We start from the raw sequence: 18,160 nt of genomic DNA, 5'->3' as shown, positions 1-18,160 counted from the left end.
GATAATGTGTAAACATAATACCTAGTTTATGGACAGAAAAAAAAAAGGTTAAGTATTTAAAACTTGGGTTTTCAAGGAACTGCCTTTCTGGTACAGAATGAGAATCTTACTGAAAACATGGTAGAAACTACGTTTTAAATTTTAAGGGATAAAAAAGAGGAGTAATTATTTTCCTAGCTTTAGAGAAACTGAAAGGTGTTAGGAATAGTACAGTTTGGCTTTTATTGTTTAAAAGATAGCTTACCTTCAGTGGTTACTTATTCTAGAGCTTCATGAACTGATACGAGTTGAATGGCAAAAGTCATTTTAAACCATTTTTAAGCTATTAAAGAATCAGAAAAGGTTAGCTTTTTTTCCTTTCTGAAGGAAAGCTAGCTAAATGATGGGTTTTGTGTGCTTTTATATTATTCATTCATATTTTAATATATATAACATTAATTTGCATTTATACCATTTTCTTTACAAAGTGCTTTAATGTAAACTCATGTACCAATGTTGACTAACTCTTAGTCTATTAAGTTTAATGTTAATTTCATGACTAACTGATCTACCAAGTAACCCTAATAGATGACTTTTCTGGGTATTTTCCCCATTTTACACTAGAGAATATTGAAACTTAAAAAGGACTCATGATTTATCCAGTGATCCAAAGTGTGTATTTCATAAACACATACACACAGTGTGTGCATTGTTTAGTCATATGTTACTTTCCACAGTATCTCAAATGCCCTTCATGTAAATCCCATACTATCAAAAATTGGTGATAACCTAAAATGTAGTGCAATAATACAACAAGGCATTTATTTTCTTAGAGTTGATTTATTTGATGGATTTTTAGACTTTTATTCAAGATCTTTTGTTTGTTTTGACTTTGCTTGGAAGATACTGATTTATTCTTTAATATTAAAGCAAATCCTGCCAAAGCACTAAATAGACCGTTTTGGGTTGGTTTTTTAGTGTAATATTAATATAGGTCAGCAGGTGAATTGAGTCTGATTGTTTAGATGTAAGGATTGAACCTTATATATCAATCCTTGACACTGTCCTTGATAACCTTATGGATATCAAGGATCAAACCATATGGTATCAATATTGTAGTTATAGTTTCAGCATAAACAGAATTGCTCCCCAATACTTGATCTGAAATATTATTAATGATCTTACTTGAAACATATATTCTTTCTGGGAGCGATTTTTTTTATCATTTTTCCTTAGAGACAAGTGCCTGCTCTGTTGCCCAGGCTGCAGTGCAGTGATATGATCATAGCTCACTGTAGCCTCAAACTCCTGGGTTCAAGTGATCCTCTGGCCTCAGCCTCCCAAGTAGTTGGAACTACAGATATGTGCCACCACAACCAGCTAATTTATTTTCTAGAGACGAGGTCTTGCTATGTTGCCCAGTCTGGTCTCCTAACCTCAAGTGATCTTCCCATCTCAGCCTTGACTCGGAGATTTCTGATTCATGTTAATATAAGAAAGCTGTTGATAGTTTATCATAAAGGCATTTCCTAATATTGCTAGTATAATTTTCTGAAAATCAGTGGTAAGATGTGACACAATACATCAGCTGCATCCACAGGAAAGGGGAATTAATTAGTTCTGATTCTGGGTACACTTGTTATGATCATAATTTACATAATATTTTCACAAAAATGGTTAGATCACAGCTATGAAATGTAAATGATAAAAATCTTTAATCATGTATATAGATAGACTTGTTACTATTTCCTTAGCAAAGTGTCACTTTAGGGACAGCAATTGCCCCTTTACATTAAGGATCACCACAATAATACTCTGCCATGTCATGGAATCAGCATGCAGCCCAGATGCTATCCAAAATTCTGTTTCAATTATCATTTTCTATATTCTCGTTTGTGCTCTTTATTAAAATACCTCCTTATGTATAGCTGGGGAGGGTTATAAGTATTTTAAAAATCATTTTTATTGCATTCAAGTAATTCTTCAGGCCGAGAAGATGGGACAATCACTACCCCTATAGAACTGAACAGTTTTATCCCTAACTCAAACTACAGCAGGTCTAACATCTGAAAATGTTCCTCAGCCAGTTTGGAAGACCGGCGTTATTTCAGAACTACTGGGGCTCAAAGCTGTCACCAAGCAGAGCTACACATACTTTCTTCATATACAGATCCTAGATCCAGGAAGGTATTAATGAGTTGCTGGAAAACGTATTTTTACATTTTTAGAAATAAGAGCTTTTGGCAAAAGTCGGAACTAGAACTTCTGTGAAGCCAAAAGAACTGTCTCCCAACTTTTTTCTCTAAGAAAGCCTTGTAGTTTATGAAGGAAAGAGGACAGAAGGCAGGTGGCTATGCTCTGGGTGAACGGAGGGATTTTAATTGGCAGACGTTTTGCTGAGGGGCGATAGCCAATAGGGAGAGGGTGGAGAATGATGGGGTAATTGATGGAATGACATACTTGAGGATATGGGGACATGAGAGTATGAAGTTTACTTATTCTATAGACAGTTACTGTCCAACAACTGAGCTAGGTGCTGGGAATACAGTGGTGAGCTAAATCAAGTAAGGTCCCTACCCTCATGGACCTTAGGGAAATTCAGGGAATAAACTTCATTGTCTTTATCTGTCTCAAACCTTGAGTACAATACTTACTAATGCTAAATTTTTAAAGCATCTTTTTTTAACAACAATTTGGGGGGGAAATCAGCTATATATGCCATGTGCCAGTGAAGACATACTCATTTTATGTTTATAATTTTATATGTTAACTTTTTTAAAGTTTTTTTTTAATTGAATATTTTCTCTGTAAGTTTAGAAATATTAAATATACACTGTGGGTCTAATGGTGCTGCAACCAAATAGAGAAAGTATGTTTTTTAAAATAAATCGGAAGTCTGCAAGAGAAGACCATGGGTCCCCAAACACATTTTTCCTTGACATGTTATTCCAGTCACAGAGTATTTCCCCTCTAGGCATATTAAGCTTAAAAATAAGCTGTGTTTTTTAAAATTGTAAAATACCACGGTAAGTCCATTTTTAGTAAGAGTTACACCACTTTTGCAGGAGATAAATATATGCAGAATTAACACTCTAAAAATGCTGTAAAAAATGTAAAATAATGGCTTTTGTAACAGTATTTTGTGAAGAAAGAATACAATAGCTTTTCTAGCCATAGAATCTCTAGAAAAATTTATAGTCCAAGGAAGAACAGAATGAACTGCGCTGTTCATTATTACTGTCTATACGCAGCAATCTTGATTGATCCCAATAAAATGGGGAGTGAGGCAAAGAAAAAAGGAAGATGACAGCCAAAGTTTAGGCAGGAAGAGGGGGAAACATACATCTCTGAAATCCTGTCTGATTTTATAAAACATACCACCCACAAATGAAAAAGCCATATTATTTTTATGAAGGCTGAACTTCTTTGTAAAAGCGAAAAAGGGCTTCAGCAACTCACTGCAAAGAAAACCTTACCTTCAAAGAATGTTTGATGGCTTTCTTGATTGAAAAGGGAAGTAAAACCCAGGCCAAGTACAAATTCAACATCTCCCCCTAAGACTGTTCTTACTGCATAATAACCCAGACCAAAGGAGGAGGTATTTTTAAATCCACACTTGTACCCTCAAAGTTCATTTATAAAATACGTATTCATGGAAAAAAAAAAACACCTTGTATTTGACGAAATAATTTTAAGACGGATCATTTTAAAACTTAAGGGTTAACCTTAAAAAGTATCTATTTGAAATAACTGATGTTGTTCTGCTAGTTTTTCTCCATAAAAAGCTAGCAGAACAACATCAGTTATTTCAATAGATGCTTTGTGGTTTGGGGAGCTTCGTAGTTTTCATTTTTGTTTCCACAGATAGACTGGAACAGGGATCAGCGAACTTTCTCTAAAGGGCCAGATGGTGAGTATTTTGGACTTTGTGAGCTACAGTTTCTGTCACTACTCTGGTTTCCTAAGATGAAACCTGCACTGAAGGCAGGTAGCCTACCTTACTTAGTGTCCAAATGGAAATACGCCCTTTCTTACTGCAATGTTTCTCTACGGGGCCCTCTACTGAGAAAACTCAGAGCCGAATTTGAAGTTTTAATTTGGAGCTCAGAACTGGCACACATGAATCCAAAGAAAACACAGTGCTCTTTACTTCTACTATCACAATGTTTTAAAACAATTCTTAGCACAGGTTCCTTTGGCAAAAACAAATGGAGTATTTCTCAAGCCCTTTTTGGCAGGGGCTACTAGCTAGTTCTGTTAGCTTATGTGTGCTAGCTAATATAACTGAGTGTGTCACTTTTCTTGAAAACTCTCAAAGGAACTTTAATTAACTGGCAAGCTCCACAACAGAAGTATGTGAAATAGAACAAAGCTAAGAACTAGGAAGTAAGCAAAAATGCTCCAAGAAACTGGCAGAGACAATGGTACTCACCAAAATATGTCATCTTCTCTTCTATATGTCCTGAGCTGCTTTGCAGTTAGATTAAGCCTGAGCTAGTTCTAGTGGACAGGCTGAAGCAAAGAAGAGGGTGTGAGTTCTCTGTGCCCTTGTTCCCTGCTGGAAGAGACAAGAGATAGTTTTGCATGGCTGGTGAGTGGTATAAAGAATGGCAGAAGAACAGGCTGGAATTTGTAAAGCTATAAATTTTATAGACTTCATTTAAGGACTACTCTTAGGAAAGTTTTACACCAGAGATTTCATCTGGACTGTTTGCTCTTGCTAGAACACTCTGTATATCAAGGGTTTTGTGAGGAAATAACCTTTCTCATGTTGTAAAAGGTCCACTGACACTCTTTACCCTGGCAATGGATGCATGCTTATATTATATTTGGACAACTAAGAGGTCTGCCCTCCTAATGCTGTCTTTATACTTTTCCACCTTTATACTTTGCCACCAGAAGGCTAAACTGTAATAAGGCATCAATGGGCTTTCTTGTCTTTTGTCTTCCATTTGGGCTGGGCAATGGGAAACAGGATACTGGAAGAAGCGAGGACAGTGAGGGCATGGTATTTACCTAATATATACGTTTAAATAAATATAAGTAATATACATATATAGATATCAAAAATTTAAAGCATGATTTATTATTAGAAACACCTGGAATACCATGTTCAAGAAACAAGGACATTCTTACCCTATGTGAAGACATGGACAAAAAGAGAAATTCAAGATAGAAAGTTACTTGATGAACATGAAAATGAGGATTTTGTTAGTGGATATGGATGCTTGAAATATATAAATGTGTGACTGAACTACTTGAAGACAGTAGCTCCCTCTTTTGCATGATGCTTGGACACTGCCAACATTTGCCTTGAGATGTATTTGTCTACTTCCACCGCTGAGCAACCATTCTTCCGTGTGTCACATTTTTTTAGCTAATGAGCAAGGGAAAAGCAGCCCATGACAGATAGCAACTGATCTGGACTATCAGCTAGGCTGTGCTGTTGCCAGGAGTTGGCCTGACACAGCTACACTGTGGTGATCTGTTGAACATACACAATTCACAGAACACTAACACGAGACAAGGCCACTGAGTGGCTGTAAAAAGATCAAATAAAAAACAAGACCTTTCTGTAATCATGTCTGAACAGAAACAAAAACATGAGCATTGTCCAAACAACAAAAATGAACAAAAAATCCCTATCCTGGCTAATATGCATTAGCATATTTATCAATTACAGCTTTAGTTTCACTGCATTCTGCACTTTACAACATTCCTTGCACCCTACTTCCTGACGGCATGCAATTCTGAGCAAAGCCCCTGAATCAACTAACACAAACCCAAGTCCTATAATACGTCCTAACAGCCTCTTACTGAGACACCCCACATTTCCCCATGGAATGTGTTCCCCCTTGCTGCAAAGAGAAATAATCCCAACTTGTTCAACTACAAATATGTTCCTGATGGTCTTCAGCTAGAGGGTGTAGACAAAACTACAGGTTTAGCCAAAGCTCTTATTGCTTGCACCAGGACTCTCAACGCAGTGTGCACATCTGAGACCTCTTGTGACTTGATCTGTGTGAGGTGCCACTTGCTCATGGCTGGGAAATAAGTTCACATTGAACTGAGTTCCTGTATTTTGTTGAAGCACTTCAGTGTTGACTTTATGTGTTTCCCTAGGAAGACGATCTCTTGGAATTTTTAAAATTATCTAATCAGATTTATATTCTTTCAGCAAACCATTTTTAGTCTTCTATTCCTTGCTTCCACTGCTTGCTTAATATTTAGTGTTGTCCACAGGGAAAGTTATAAACATAGTTCTGATAAATCTGTTTGCAAGTGACTTCCGAGTGCTAATGAGTTCAGAAGGTCTCCAGACCAGAGATCTTAGGATAAATTTTGCTTGGGGTTACCATTTCCAAGTCTGATTAAGACGTCTTCCTCAGTCTTGTCTATGTGCCCCTGAGAACTGGACTATTTTGTTTTGTCTGCTTAGACTAATAGCTGGCCCACGGCCAAACTCTGGGGGTTAGAGGTTACACATCTTTACATACAACTGCATTTCTCCTAGTCTTCACAATGTAAAACTGCACTTCTTTCAGGCCAAATACACGTTTTCTTCATGATGTCTTACTACAAAGCTAATCTGTACACTTCCGTCTCTAATATAACAATTTCATCAAGGATAGTTCAGAATTGTAGTGGTCACTTGGGCTTTTGACATGAAAAGGACAGTTCATTTGAGAAGTGCTTTAAAACAGAAAGCAAACTCTCATGCTCAGATTGCTTGTTTGTCTAAAAGAAAGATAATTTTGTTGAATACAGGGTTCCTCTCTCCTATGATTCCATACTTTGGGGTTAAGCAATGCTTCCTTTTTTATTTCATGGCTCGATAAAATTATCAAGGGTCTATGCGTGTGGTAACTCATGCCTACAATCCCAACACTTTGGGAGGCAGAGGCGGAAAGATCAGTTGAGCCCAGGAGTTAGAGACCAGCCTAGGCAACATGGTGAAACTCCATCTCTACAAAAATTATTAATAAAAAAATTAGCCAGGTGTGATGGCACACAACTGTAGTCCCAACTACCCGGGAGGCTGAGGTAGGAGGATGGCTTGAGCCTAGAGGTGGAGGGTGCAGTGAGCTGTGATCACAACACTGCACGCCAGCCTGGGCAACTGGGGGAGACACTGTCACAAAAAAAAAAAAAAAAAAAAAAAAAAATGGATCCAAGTTACTGCCCAAACAAGTCACCATTCTCCTTCAAGTATGTATATGTTAAAATCCAATTTTCAACACGTAAGTTTTCCTTCCTCCACTTGTGGAGAAAACAAAATAAAGCTTTACAGTGATAATTTCGTATCTGCCTGAAACCAGTTTCATTATTTCTTCCTCTGCTTCTTCTCTGTTCCTCTTACTCTCCATTTCTCTCTCTTGGAAAGCTAAACATTTATTGATTTTTTAAAAAGTTGCCTTGTCAGAGTCCAATTTCTCATGTTTTAATCATTCTAAAATGCCTACATTGGCTTTATGAATAAGTTACCTCTTTTTAAAACTTCTTTAAAATTTATATGTAAAAAATTATATTCAACTAAAAAGAATGATGATAAAGGATATCTTTAAGGGATCTTTGCCAATATTATTCTAGGGTTTTTTTTAGAAAAATGTTTTTGCTGTCACCATGTATACCTTGAATTTCCATATGCGCAGTTTAAAAATGTAAAGGGTAAAAATGCATTTTGATTCCAATTCCATTAGTAAAATGAGCCAGCTTGTCACCATTTCCTATGTGTGGAAAAAAGTAATAACTTTTAAAGACCATTTCTTTAAGTATAAGCAAGCAGGGAGTACGAAGCAGCACAACGATCCAAATTGTGGAAAAATCTCTATTGACACTTTCTCTCCTGGTGTCCTTCCGGCCACATCCTTTTCTCTCTTTAGTGATGCCTCTTCCTCTGCCAATTGATTAAATCTCACAGATCTTCACATTCTGTTGGTTGTGGCAATTTTTGATATCGGTCTATACTCTATACATGTATATGTTCTTTCTGGATGATTCAATCTACTCTGGCTATTTTTATCATGACTCCCAAATTCTTATCTCCAATCCAGACTTTTTTCCCCTAGATTCAGATCCAAATCCAGTTGCAGGAGTTACCTTTGACCCCCATGTCTTCGTGCGTGCTGCCTCTCAGCCCAGCTTACACCTCCCACCAGCCAGTGTGCCCACCTGGCTGAGTGACACAGGTACCCATATTCCCTGTTCCTGTTAACACCCTGAGCATCTCCTTCCCTCTACATGTACTCTGTTATTATCTTCCTTTTGAGTGTGTGTACCATGATAGTAAGTTTCTTGGCAGCTGGTTACCAATCACAGGTGTAACACATAATATTGTTCAATAAATTATTGAACAAGCAGGGTCCATTTTTAATGTGTGTGGATGGACTTAACAAGCCATAAATTCTAAACTAGGTTGTCTTCAGGGGCAAAAACAAAAAACAAACACAAAAAAACCCACAAAAATGCAAATTCAGGTTCACAAGCTTCAATCATTTATTACTTTCTTTTTTGTTATACATTGAATTGTGGATGTGCTTTAATAAAACAGTCACTAAAATTGTTTTTATGGTTGCTATCACAAAAGTCATAGGATTGCTAGAATGCTGTATGTTTACCTGTTTCAACAGCTCCCATCAACTACCGCTACTCACTTTACATAGAAATAAGAACAGCTACTATTCATTGAGCCTATTTCTATACGGGAATCCTAGTGTCCTCACTCACATTAATTCATTGAATCCTCCCCAAACTCTCTGAGGTAAACTACTATGCCCATTTTAGAGATGAAACAGGTTTAAAGAGATTAAGTTTCCAAAAATCAGATAACTAATGAGTAGAGTGAATCTGAATTTAAGTCTCATTGCAGAGAGCTGAAGTTCTTACACAGCGTGGTATGCGACCTTTCAGCCACTGGAAGGGGCATTGTGGTTTGCATGTAGTATGCCAGTCATCACCAATTATGGAGCCTGACTAAACCTTTTGATTCCAGGCAGGCACAACTAAACAGACCAGTCCTCAGGGACACAAAGACAAGACTGGCCCTGCAGGAAAAACAAAGATCAAACAAATCCTGGCCAAGCCACAGCCGCACTGAAGGGCTTATCTCTGCAGGAAAGACTATGTGTGTGTGTAACTAAAACTATGGATTACAACTCTATTAAAAACTGGAATTCAATTCCCACCAGATTTTGTCTTAGGTCTTTTTCCATATGGTCTTATGCTTAAAGAAATAGTGGCCTTTTAAATTAACAATCACACATCAGCAAGAACTACTGTTTGTCCATCGTGGATCATGGACTGAGCTGATTTTGTAAGCAGTATGCATTTTAAACTGCCAATAAACGATTCAGCTTTAAAAAAAACTCTCAAACACAAAAATGGTGAGGAGATGATTGAATTTTGAGGCAGGCAAAGTATGTGAGGGGATGCTAAGAATCCTTAGGGTAGTGGTGGGAGAGGCGGGTAGAGACAGGGCAGTTACCATGCCTTGTATCTTGTCTATGTTGCTCATCATGTAACAAGAGCTGGACAGACTCCTGTGAATCTTCCCAGGGAAAGGCAAAGGTGCTTTTTCTTATGAATGTCTTGATATCCCTTGTCCTTATTTCTTCATCATTTTGGTAACAATCCCTCAGATGCCTCATCTCTTTAAGAAATTAGACTCAAATGTCAAAACCATATATGCATTTTGTTCCACTGACCCCAAGTGGTAACTGCAAGTATTAATTCTAACAATTAGGCATTTTTTAAAAGTCCTATTAATGTTTACCTATAATTTAACCTATAAGGATAAACCCATACCCCCATAGAACATCGTACTTTTTTCCATTTGTTGTCTAATATGTGGCACACAGTAAATGAACAAGCTTAATCCTTAAAACAGGTGTTATGACTTTTACATATGACAAAACCACAGGGAGTGAATAGCAGGACATCTGGAACCTGCCCAATAATTTGCCCCCTAACAGAGGTGTGTACGTCCTGACCTTTGTACACCTCAAAAGTGGCAACATGGGAGAAGTAATTCCATCATTCATCCACACATAGAGAGGTACAAGTACTAACAGAAGCTGATCTCTCATATTAACGTATGTATTTGTTCCTTGTCCCGTCTTCAGGAACTAATAAAAATAAAATGAGCTCTAAGAGAATGGAAATCTGGTTGGCCTCATTCACAGCTCTACTTCTATCACTTTGTACAGAGCCTGGCATAGACAGCTGTTCAATAAATACTGGGGACAAAATAAAGTCCAAGTGGGAAAATGGGCCAGCTGCTACTAAGGATGAAGACACAATATATATATAATATATATTATAATATAGATAATATATGTTTATTATAATATATGAGATATATATTTATTATTTTATATATATATTTTGGGGGAAGACTTCAATTCTGACTCACAGGAAAGAGGAGTCCAAAGATGTGAAATCTGTACTGGGATCTTTTTTGTGGGGTCTGTGGGCCAGGATGAAATTAGCTGAGAAGGATGAAATAAATGGGAGTGTCAACTAAGGGCAGATGATTACTAGTGTTAATTCTTAAATATGGATTCCTGGTCTGAAATGTGTTTCTCCCTGCACTTAAGTATTTGGCCCTACCTTTCCTCACATGTTTATTAAAGCAATATCGTGCCATTAGGCAATGCAACTCCCAAAGACATTACTGGAATGAGGTCATTGCTTCAGGCTAGTGGGAGAACATAAGAGATTTCAAACAGGTTATTTGTTGGGTTAAGAACCCCTAAAAGCAAGAGGTTTTTGCTTTGTTTTAAAGCAAAGTCAAACTGAGTCTCAAAGAGAATATAATCTGAAGACAGGATCATTATGAAGCTAGAAACCTGAAAACATCACTTTAAAAGCTCAAGCATATGTAACTCACGACTAAAGGCGCTGCAATGTTATGCAATATGACTGTCCGGGGAACGAATTTCCAACCTCATGACTCAAATTGAACGTTTCCTTCATTTAAAAAAATATGAACATAAGGTGCTATATAAAGATATCTGATATCCAAAGCATGAAAGCACAGCAGCTACTAGGCTAAGAAGAATCTCTTAAGTTAATATCGTGCCGTCAGAACCACCCTTCCAAGACGGAAAGTTACTCCACTTTTTGAAAAATATGGCCGGAGACACTTCCTGCCCCGAGCCCAGCTCGATCCGACGGTCTCTTCCCAGAACTTGGTCCTGAGTGCCCACAAACTGGCAGGAGAGCGAAGCCTCTGGGAAGGGGAAGTAAAAATAATTCCGGAGGAGGCCTCGCCGCACCAACTCTGCCTCCCCTTTGCCCTACTGAGAGCGAGGTGCGCTCCCACCCTGCCCACCTCCAAGCCACCCTCCCTTAACGCCTCGAGGGTGACCTGCGGACCAAAGCAGTCCAGAGTGGCTCAAGCCCACCCACCAGTACCTGCTCCAGGGGTTTCCCAATCGCCCCCCTCCCCTGGGGCCATCCGGCAGGTCGCCGCGACTATACAGCTCTCTAGACCAAACGATTTTCACCAACTTTATTGGCTCCCGCCGGGCCCCTCGCCGCCCACCTCCCCGCTAGATGTCACCGGCCCTCCATGACATCCACCACATTCAAAACCATTGCGGGATGACCATGAAAAGGGCCCTTGCGGGGGAAGCCAGCTCCCTGAGGGCGGCGTCAGGGTCACTTGCTCTTCGCCTTCTGACTCTCCGTCTTCTTGGGCAGCAGCACGGCCTGGATGTTGGGTAGGACGCCGCCCTGAGCGATGGTCACTTTGCCCAGCAGCTTGTTTAACTCCTCGTCGTTGCGGATGGCGAGCTGCAGGTGGCGGGGAATTATCCTGGTCTTCTTGTTGTCACGCGCGGCGTTGCCAGCCAGCTCCAGGATCTCCGCCGTCAGGTACTCCAGCACCGCCGCCAGATACACCGGCGCCCCGGCGCCCACTCGCTCCGCGTAGTTCCCTTTGCGCAGCAGTCTGTGCACTCGGCCCACCGGGAACTGCAGGCCCGCGCGGGAGGAGCGGGATTTGGCCTTTGCTCGTACTTTGCCGCCCTGTTTTCCGCGACCGGACATGACCACCTCTCGCCTACAAGTCCAGAGACGGAGACAAACCGCTCTCGGCGTCCGGTACCAGAATGCAACGTACCGCCTCCGAACTGCCTCTACAAACTCTTTGCGGCCGCGAGGCAGCCCCTTCCTATTGGCTCTGGTGACCAATGACAGGCAGGCGCCGCTCCCAACTAGCGCTCTGGAAGAGAGACCGCCTCCTCCAGCTCTCTCCAATCAATAGAGCAAGCTCCGAATCCTCATTTATATAGCCGCTCACATAAATACCCAGGCCAGCCCGCTCCGCGTTTGGGGACCCAGATGAATTTAGCGGTTACGGGTTTTCCACGACCACGCTCGCTCCCAAGCAAATAAACTAGTAGGAAATAAGAAAACATGGTTGGAAACAGAAAGCAATCCAGAAGAAGAGCTACAGGGGTTATCCGTAGACGTTGCTATGCTAAGTGGATGGTCTCATATAATACACCATACTAGTCAGGTAGGTTTCTGTCTCGGCAGCCCGTGCTGCTTAGGCGAAACAACAGCCTCTCTGCGGAATTCTGCCTGCCCAGGACAGGGTCCGTGGGCTGTTTCTTATACAAGAGCCTTGCCTGCAGCTACCCAACGGTGTGGAGACCACACTGGTCTCCCTGCTGGGTCCTGCGGCTCACAGCCAGCCAATCGTTCACTTTTAAGTCTTTGAAGCTAGTGATGGCCAGACGTGAATACTTCCTGCGCTGACGGGAGGAACAAGCTCGCCTAGCCAAAATATCTTTTGTCTTTAAGGCTATGGGCCTGCAAAGAGCCACTACGTTTTATTGGAGAGGCCGAAGTCTTGGCCTTCGCTTGCTCCGCGCAAGCCAGGGCGCCGCAGATCAGCGGATCGGGTCCTCTACGAGGACGTGGAGGTCCCCCGGGTCTCTTTGTAAACGAGCCCAGAGACTGAAGTCAGAATGGCAGTTTATTCTTACATACCTGAATTGTGGACCCACGCTTTTTGAAACAAAAAAAGTGTTTTGTTTAAAGTATTTTGTTTTATTTTAATTAGAAATTACTTTCTACTAATTCATCGAGGTCAATTCATTTTTACCTGAACATTTTCAGCAACACAGTTAACATCGATACGGGATGTAATGTTGAACGCTTGCTTTTTAAAATAAACATTTTACATGGATTCATTTAAAGTAAAACAAATTTACCTTCTCCCTATCCGAATAAAGATTTGACTTCATTGAAATAACATTTTCAAGTATTTATGTAAATGTCATTACTGCCTAGAACAATGATTAACCCATACTGGGGACTCAATAAATGTCTTCAGAGCTATTGTCATGCTTTATAAAGGCGGCCTTTCTGGAGCCAGACTGCCTCAGCCTACATCCTGGCTTCACCACTAAGCAGTGATCTTGGATAAGTTATTTGACTCCTGTATCTGTATCAAAGTGTTTTGAAAATTAAATACGTTAGTAAGCATCCAACAACTCTTAGATATACCAAATAAATGGACGTACAAATCTCTGATACAGTTTTTAACGAGATGTTCCTGGAATGAGTTCTGTAAACTAGCTTAAATTTTCGCCTGTATCATGGATGGAATTTTCAGGAGTTTTTGAGACTATTACTATTTTGGACACGATTTTTTTCTTTTATTCTAATAAGCAAGAGATTTCTGATTTGAAAATATTCTAGCCTTGATTTCTTAGAAAGTGAGTATAAGTAAGTCAACCTATTTTACCATTTATATATTTTTATATATATAATATATTAAATATATTTATATATTTAATATATATATATAATATATATATATATATTTGAGACAGAGTCTTGCTCTGTCGCCCAGGCTGGAGTGCAGTGGCGAGATCTCGGCTCACTGCAAGCTCCGCCACCCGGGTTCACGCCATTCTCGTGCCTCAGCCTCTCTAGCAGCTGGGACTACAGGCGCCCGCCACCACGCCCGGCTAATTTTTAAGTATTTTTAGTAGAGACGGGGTTTCACCATGTTAGTCAGGATGGTCTCGATCTCCTGACCTCGTGATCCGACCTCCCAAAGATCTGGGATTACAGGCGTGAGCCACCGCGCCCAGCCCCATTACAATAATTCTTATCCCTTCAAGATCTGATAGACTTTTCCTCTTCCCTCTGAGTAAAGTATTAAAATCATGGAGTGAAGTTCGACCATGCAGGACTTTTTCCAGCCATTCAAGAAAGTGTTCCAACTCTTTTATCTTTAACAAAAAGTAAAAGAAAAAGAAATACCTTTTGGGTTATGAAGATGGGCAAAGATTGAAACAAATGTTAACTATAAGCATTTAGAAATATAATAAAAATTTACCATAAAGCCTTCCTGCTGTAAAGGCTTATCTTCAAGACCAGGTACAAAGAGCCCCACTTACTAAAATACATTGCTCAGAATCTTAATTAAGTACCTGGGGAAAGACTTATGAATCATCCTCTAAATAACAGCTGCTTTTTAACACAGTCAGACCTTTAGAGAAGACAGGGTCCTGACACCTTCGAAGACCGGTGACACCTCACAGAAACTTTCGTTTTTGTTCAGGGATTCTCTTGAGAAAGGAAGGGATTCAGAACCTCCTGAGGGGATTTGCAGTAGAAATCATTATTCCAAGTCATGATTGTGGCATCCACTATTTTACAAGAACTTTGAATTTTTAAGTGGAAAATGTGAGATGAGAACCTGAGATTTGAATGACATAAGACATTTACAATATTTCAACTAAATAACCATAGGAAGTTACTTAGTTGAAAAGCACACAGGCTCTTGCAGGGCAGGAAAACCTGCAAATTGCGCAGAAGCAGCTGAAAGGGGAATGGCGGGGGTTGGGGGAGGTGGGGGTGGAGTGTAGGTGGGGGCCGGGAAGCTGGGCTTGTTTTTTTTCAATTGAAAGTATCTTAATTCTCTGTAGGGCCGCAAAAGTGGAAAAAAAAAGTCCTCCCCCCCTACTATGTCTTTAAAAGACCCACATGTGAAAATTTTTAAGTAATTGCTTTGCAATCTCAGATGTAAAGCTTTTCAGGTTTTTATTGAGTTTCACAGTAAGTCAGGAATTCCGTTTGGAAAAACATGATTAGAAGGAGGGAGGGAGGGAGAGACAGAACAAGGAACGTTCATAGGATCTGGCCTATTTTTATTTAAGGGCTGAAAAAAGGCAATATAAATTCTATTAGCTCATACTGTTTTAACTTTAAAATGTATCACCATGAACCTTTCTCCAAATATCAGAAAAAGTTTTCCCAAAAGAGCAAACAACAAAAAAATCAGGCTGGTTTCGCTGACTGCTTCCTGGATTTAACAACTATAGCACGTCTCTAGAGGTGGGGCCTAGAGCTCCTCCCACTTTTTCATGTTTTCAAACAGGTCCGCATCGAGAGACTATAAGCCCTGGCCTGCGCCCGGCAATCACAGTAGGCTGCCCGCTTTTCTGCTAAGTAGGAGCTGTGACTTCAGAATGTCTGGGCGCGGTAAAGGCGGCAAGGGGCTGGGTAAGGGAGGCGCCAAGCGCCACCGGAAGGTGTTGCGGGACAATATCCAAGGCATTACAAAGCCCGCGATTCGCCGTCTCGCCCGACGTGGGGGCGTCAAGCGCATCTCTGGTCTCATCTACGAGGAGACCCGGGGAGTCCTCAAAGTCTTCCTGGAGAACGTGATCCGCGACGCGGTGACTTACACGGAGCACGCCAAGCGCAAGACCGTCACTGCCATGGATGTGGTGTACGCGCTGAAACGCCAGGGTCGCACCCTCTATGGTTTCGGCGGCTGAGCTGTCCCCACAGCTTCTCTCCAGACTCCAAAAGGCCCTTTTCAGGGCCCCCAAACTGTCACAGAAAGAGCTGTTAACACTTCCTAGATACCGGGTAAATATCAGCCCTTTGATGCCGCCTTCCGGATACCGGGAGTGGGACATTCGCGACCCGATCATCTGCCCGGGATTAGGCTTGGCTGGAGCGGGGACGACTAGACCTCATAGAGGGGACTCCGCCTGTGCTTAGGAAGGGCCCTGGGAGGTGCCGTGCAACGCAGTAGTGACCTCCCACTTCTGTGCACCTAAAATCCAGGCTGCGGATTTTGTTTAGAAGAGTGTTTCTACAAAGCCCCAGTGTTAGAACTGGTCATGGGTTTTTAAGCGGCCGGGTCGTTGGCCCTTAAGCACGTTATGGATGGCTTCCATGTAAATCAGGGCTTAGGTGACTTCCCGCCGACCTTTAGGGGTGAGCGTCACGCGTCAGAGGGCGGTTCGTGCGTGTGCAGGGCCTGCTAAATCGCAGGAAATGGGAGGACGCCGCTACCTGCAAGCCCGAAAGCGCTGAATGCAGCCCTAGTGTGGCGCGTTGTAGTCTTACTGGGTACTATTTTAATTCATTGCTGACGTCCTGAGTGAGAGGTGACCAAGCTCAGATGCTGAGAGTAAGGCGGCTGGGCGAAACTCGCGGCACCCTGCCCCTTCCGGTAGCCAGCTGCGTAAAGTTGCCTACGCCGAGCGGGTGGCGTCCTGCTCGGCCACCTGGCGGCGGGCGTGGAGTTGGCAGGCAGGCAGTGGAGGTCACGCCGGCATGGAAAGCCAGATCTCCACCTGCGGGTCGCCAAGTTGCCGGGAGTCCTCCGCTCCGGGCAGTGTCATTCCTATCACAAATGACCCGGTCGCAGCCGAAAGATAAGCCCTGGCTTCCAAGTAAAGGCCCTGTTCAGAGCAGCCTGGGGGTCTAGAAAGGAAACGGGCGGCGGGTTAGGTTCTAGTCAGTTCAGTGAGAAAGTAAGAGAGACAGCTGTGGGATTAGCAAGCCGCGTGGTCCTACCCAGTACTCCCGGGGTGTAGTGAGGGTCCTGGAGAAAGGTGGGGCGCAGGGGCGACCAGTTAAGCACACTTTCCAGTAGGCAAGGGTAGAGGCTGAAGACCTGGTGATCAGCCTGCGTGCAGGCCGTAGGGGCCGTGCCGGCCTCCGGTAAAGCTCCGCCTAACAGCCTCGCTCTACTCCTAGCTCTGTCCTTCCTAACTTCTCATTAGGTTTAGCACCCCAGGATGCGGTGTGATCCATGCCACGTTAACCAATCTGCCTCTTCTCTAGTTTTTCTTTTTGCCTTTCTTTTCAAGACCGAGTCTCGCTCTGCCACCCAGGCTGGAGTGCAGTGGCATGATCTCGGCTCACTGCAGCCTCCGCCTCGCGGGTTCAAGCGATTCACCTGCCTCACCCGCCCTAGTAGCTGGGATTACAGGCCTGCGCCACCACGCCCGGCTAGTTTTTGTATTTTTTAGTAGAGACGGGGTTTCACCATGTTGGCCAGGCTGGTCTTGAACTCCTGGCCTCAAGTGAGCCACCCGCCTCCGCCTCCCAAAGTGCTGGGATTACAGGCGTGAGCCACCACGCTTGGTCTCACTCTAGCTTTTCTAAACATGGAGAAGTCATTTAGCTTCCTTGGTGTGGTGGGCTGAAGTCACTCTAAGGGAGTTTCCCAGCCCCAGGGATTAAAGAACTGGAGCCAAGATTTGAACCCAACTGGCGAAGGATTCCGCACCGCTAGATCTTGACATTGCCTCCTCTTCTGCCAGGAAGGCACCCGGGTTCCTTTCTGCTGACGTGTCACTTCTAAGTACTTTCTCCTACTCCATAAAGACTTCAAGTGAGTACACAATACTGGTGTTAGTTTAATTTCTAGGACAGTGAGACACTCGCAGAAGCTCAGTGTTCTTTAATGCAAGTGAAAAATTGAGTTACTTAAAAGAAATAGAGTCTGACATACTTCCGTACCCTTAATATTTGTTGCATGACCAAATGTGTGATTTTGGGTTTCACATAAATTAAGGATGAAGGTTAGGGCCCCGATGGAGGATAGAAATACTGTAGATATTTGTATGACAATTAAAACTCTTCCTTAAGTATTTAATTTATATGGAACTGTTTAAATATTTTATGGTTTTGGGTTTCGGTTTTTTTTTTTTTTTTGGAGTGGTCTCAATTCTTTGATTAAATAGAACTTATATTTTCCCTTGTAGCATAGTTATTTTTGTGTGTGTGTTTTGTTCTTTATAAAATATAGTTATCCAAACCCAAGAAATATTTATTTTTGTCTGTGACTATGAGTTCTGTGGTATAGTAAGTACTCAGTCCTGACAATAACCATATCTTCCAAACCAAAACT

General features: G+C 41.8%; 3 protein-coding genes across 3 annotated transcripts in view; 2 read left to right on the top strand and 1 right to left on the bottom strand.

The window, feature by feature from the left end:
- Window positions 1-8,455: 8,455 nt before the first annotated feature.
- Window positions 8,456-12,096, bottom strand: H2AJ (H2A.J histone). Its single transcript, XM_065523788.2, has 2 exons — window positions 11,664-12,096; window positions 8,456-11,189 (listed from the first exon to the last, which is right to left on the bottom strand). Exons 1-2 carry the CDS (start codon window positions 12,028-12,030, stop codon window positions 11,089-11,091), a joined length of 468 nt encoding a protein of 155 aa, XP_065379860.1. The 5' UTR covers window positions 12,031-12,096; the 3' UTR covers window positions 8,456-11,088.
- A 3,330-nt stretch (window positions 12,097-15,426) lies between these two features.
- H4C16 (H4 histone 16) lies at window positions 15,427-18,006 on the top strand. The gene has a single exon (XM_015430415.4). The coding sequence runs from the start codon at window positions 15,474-15,476 to the stop codon at window positions 15,783-15,785; it is 312 nt and encodes a 103-aa protein (XP_015285901.1). The 5' UTR covers window positions 15,427-15,473; the 3' UTR covers window positions 15,786-18,006.
- Window positions 16,521-18,160, top strand: part of GUCY2C (guanylate cyclase 2C) — a 137,758-nt gene continuing 136,118 nt past the window's right edge. Inside the window, exon 1 of the mRNA XM_074006319.1 lies at window positions 16,521-17,641. The gene's annotated coding sequence lies outside the window, so the exon portion shown is untranslated. The remainder of the gene's footprint in view (window positions 17,642-18,160) is intronic.

This window comes from Macaca fascicularis, chromosome 11 (genome assembly GCF_037993035.2).
Source record: "Macaca fascicularis isolate 582-1 chromosome 11, T2T-MFA8v1.1".
NCBI lineage: Eukaryota > Metazoa > Chordata > Mammalia > Primates > Cercopithecidae > Macaca > Macaca fascicularis.
Note: the sequence above shows the minus strand (reverse complement) of the source record. Positions and strands in the feature narration are given on the sequence as shown.

What these genes read in the sequence shown, in the direction of transcription:
- H4C16 (XM_015430415.4), top strand. Translation starts at nt 15,474, where the DNA reads ATGTCTGGGCGCGGTAAAGGCGGCAAGGGGCTGGGTAAGGGAGGCGCC.
- H2AJ (XM_065523788.2), bottom strand. Translation starts at nt 12,030, where the DNA reads ATGTCCGGTCGCGGAAAACAGGGCGGCAAAGTACGAGCAAAGGCCAAA. An exon ending in GCTGCCCAAGAAGACGGAGA is followed by an intron (nt 11,190 to 11,663) that starts GTCAGAAGGCGA and finishes CTCTCCTGCCAG; the next exon opens with TTTGTGGGCACTCAGGACCA.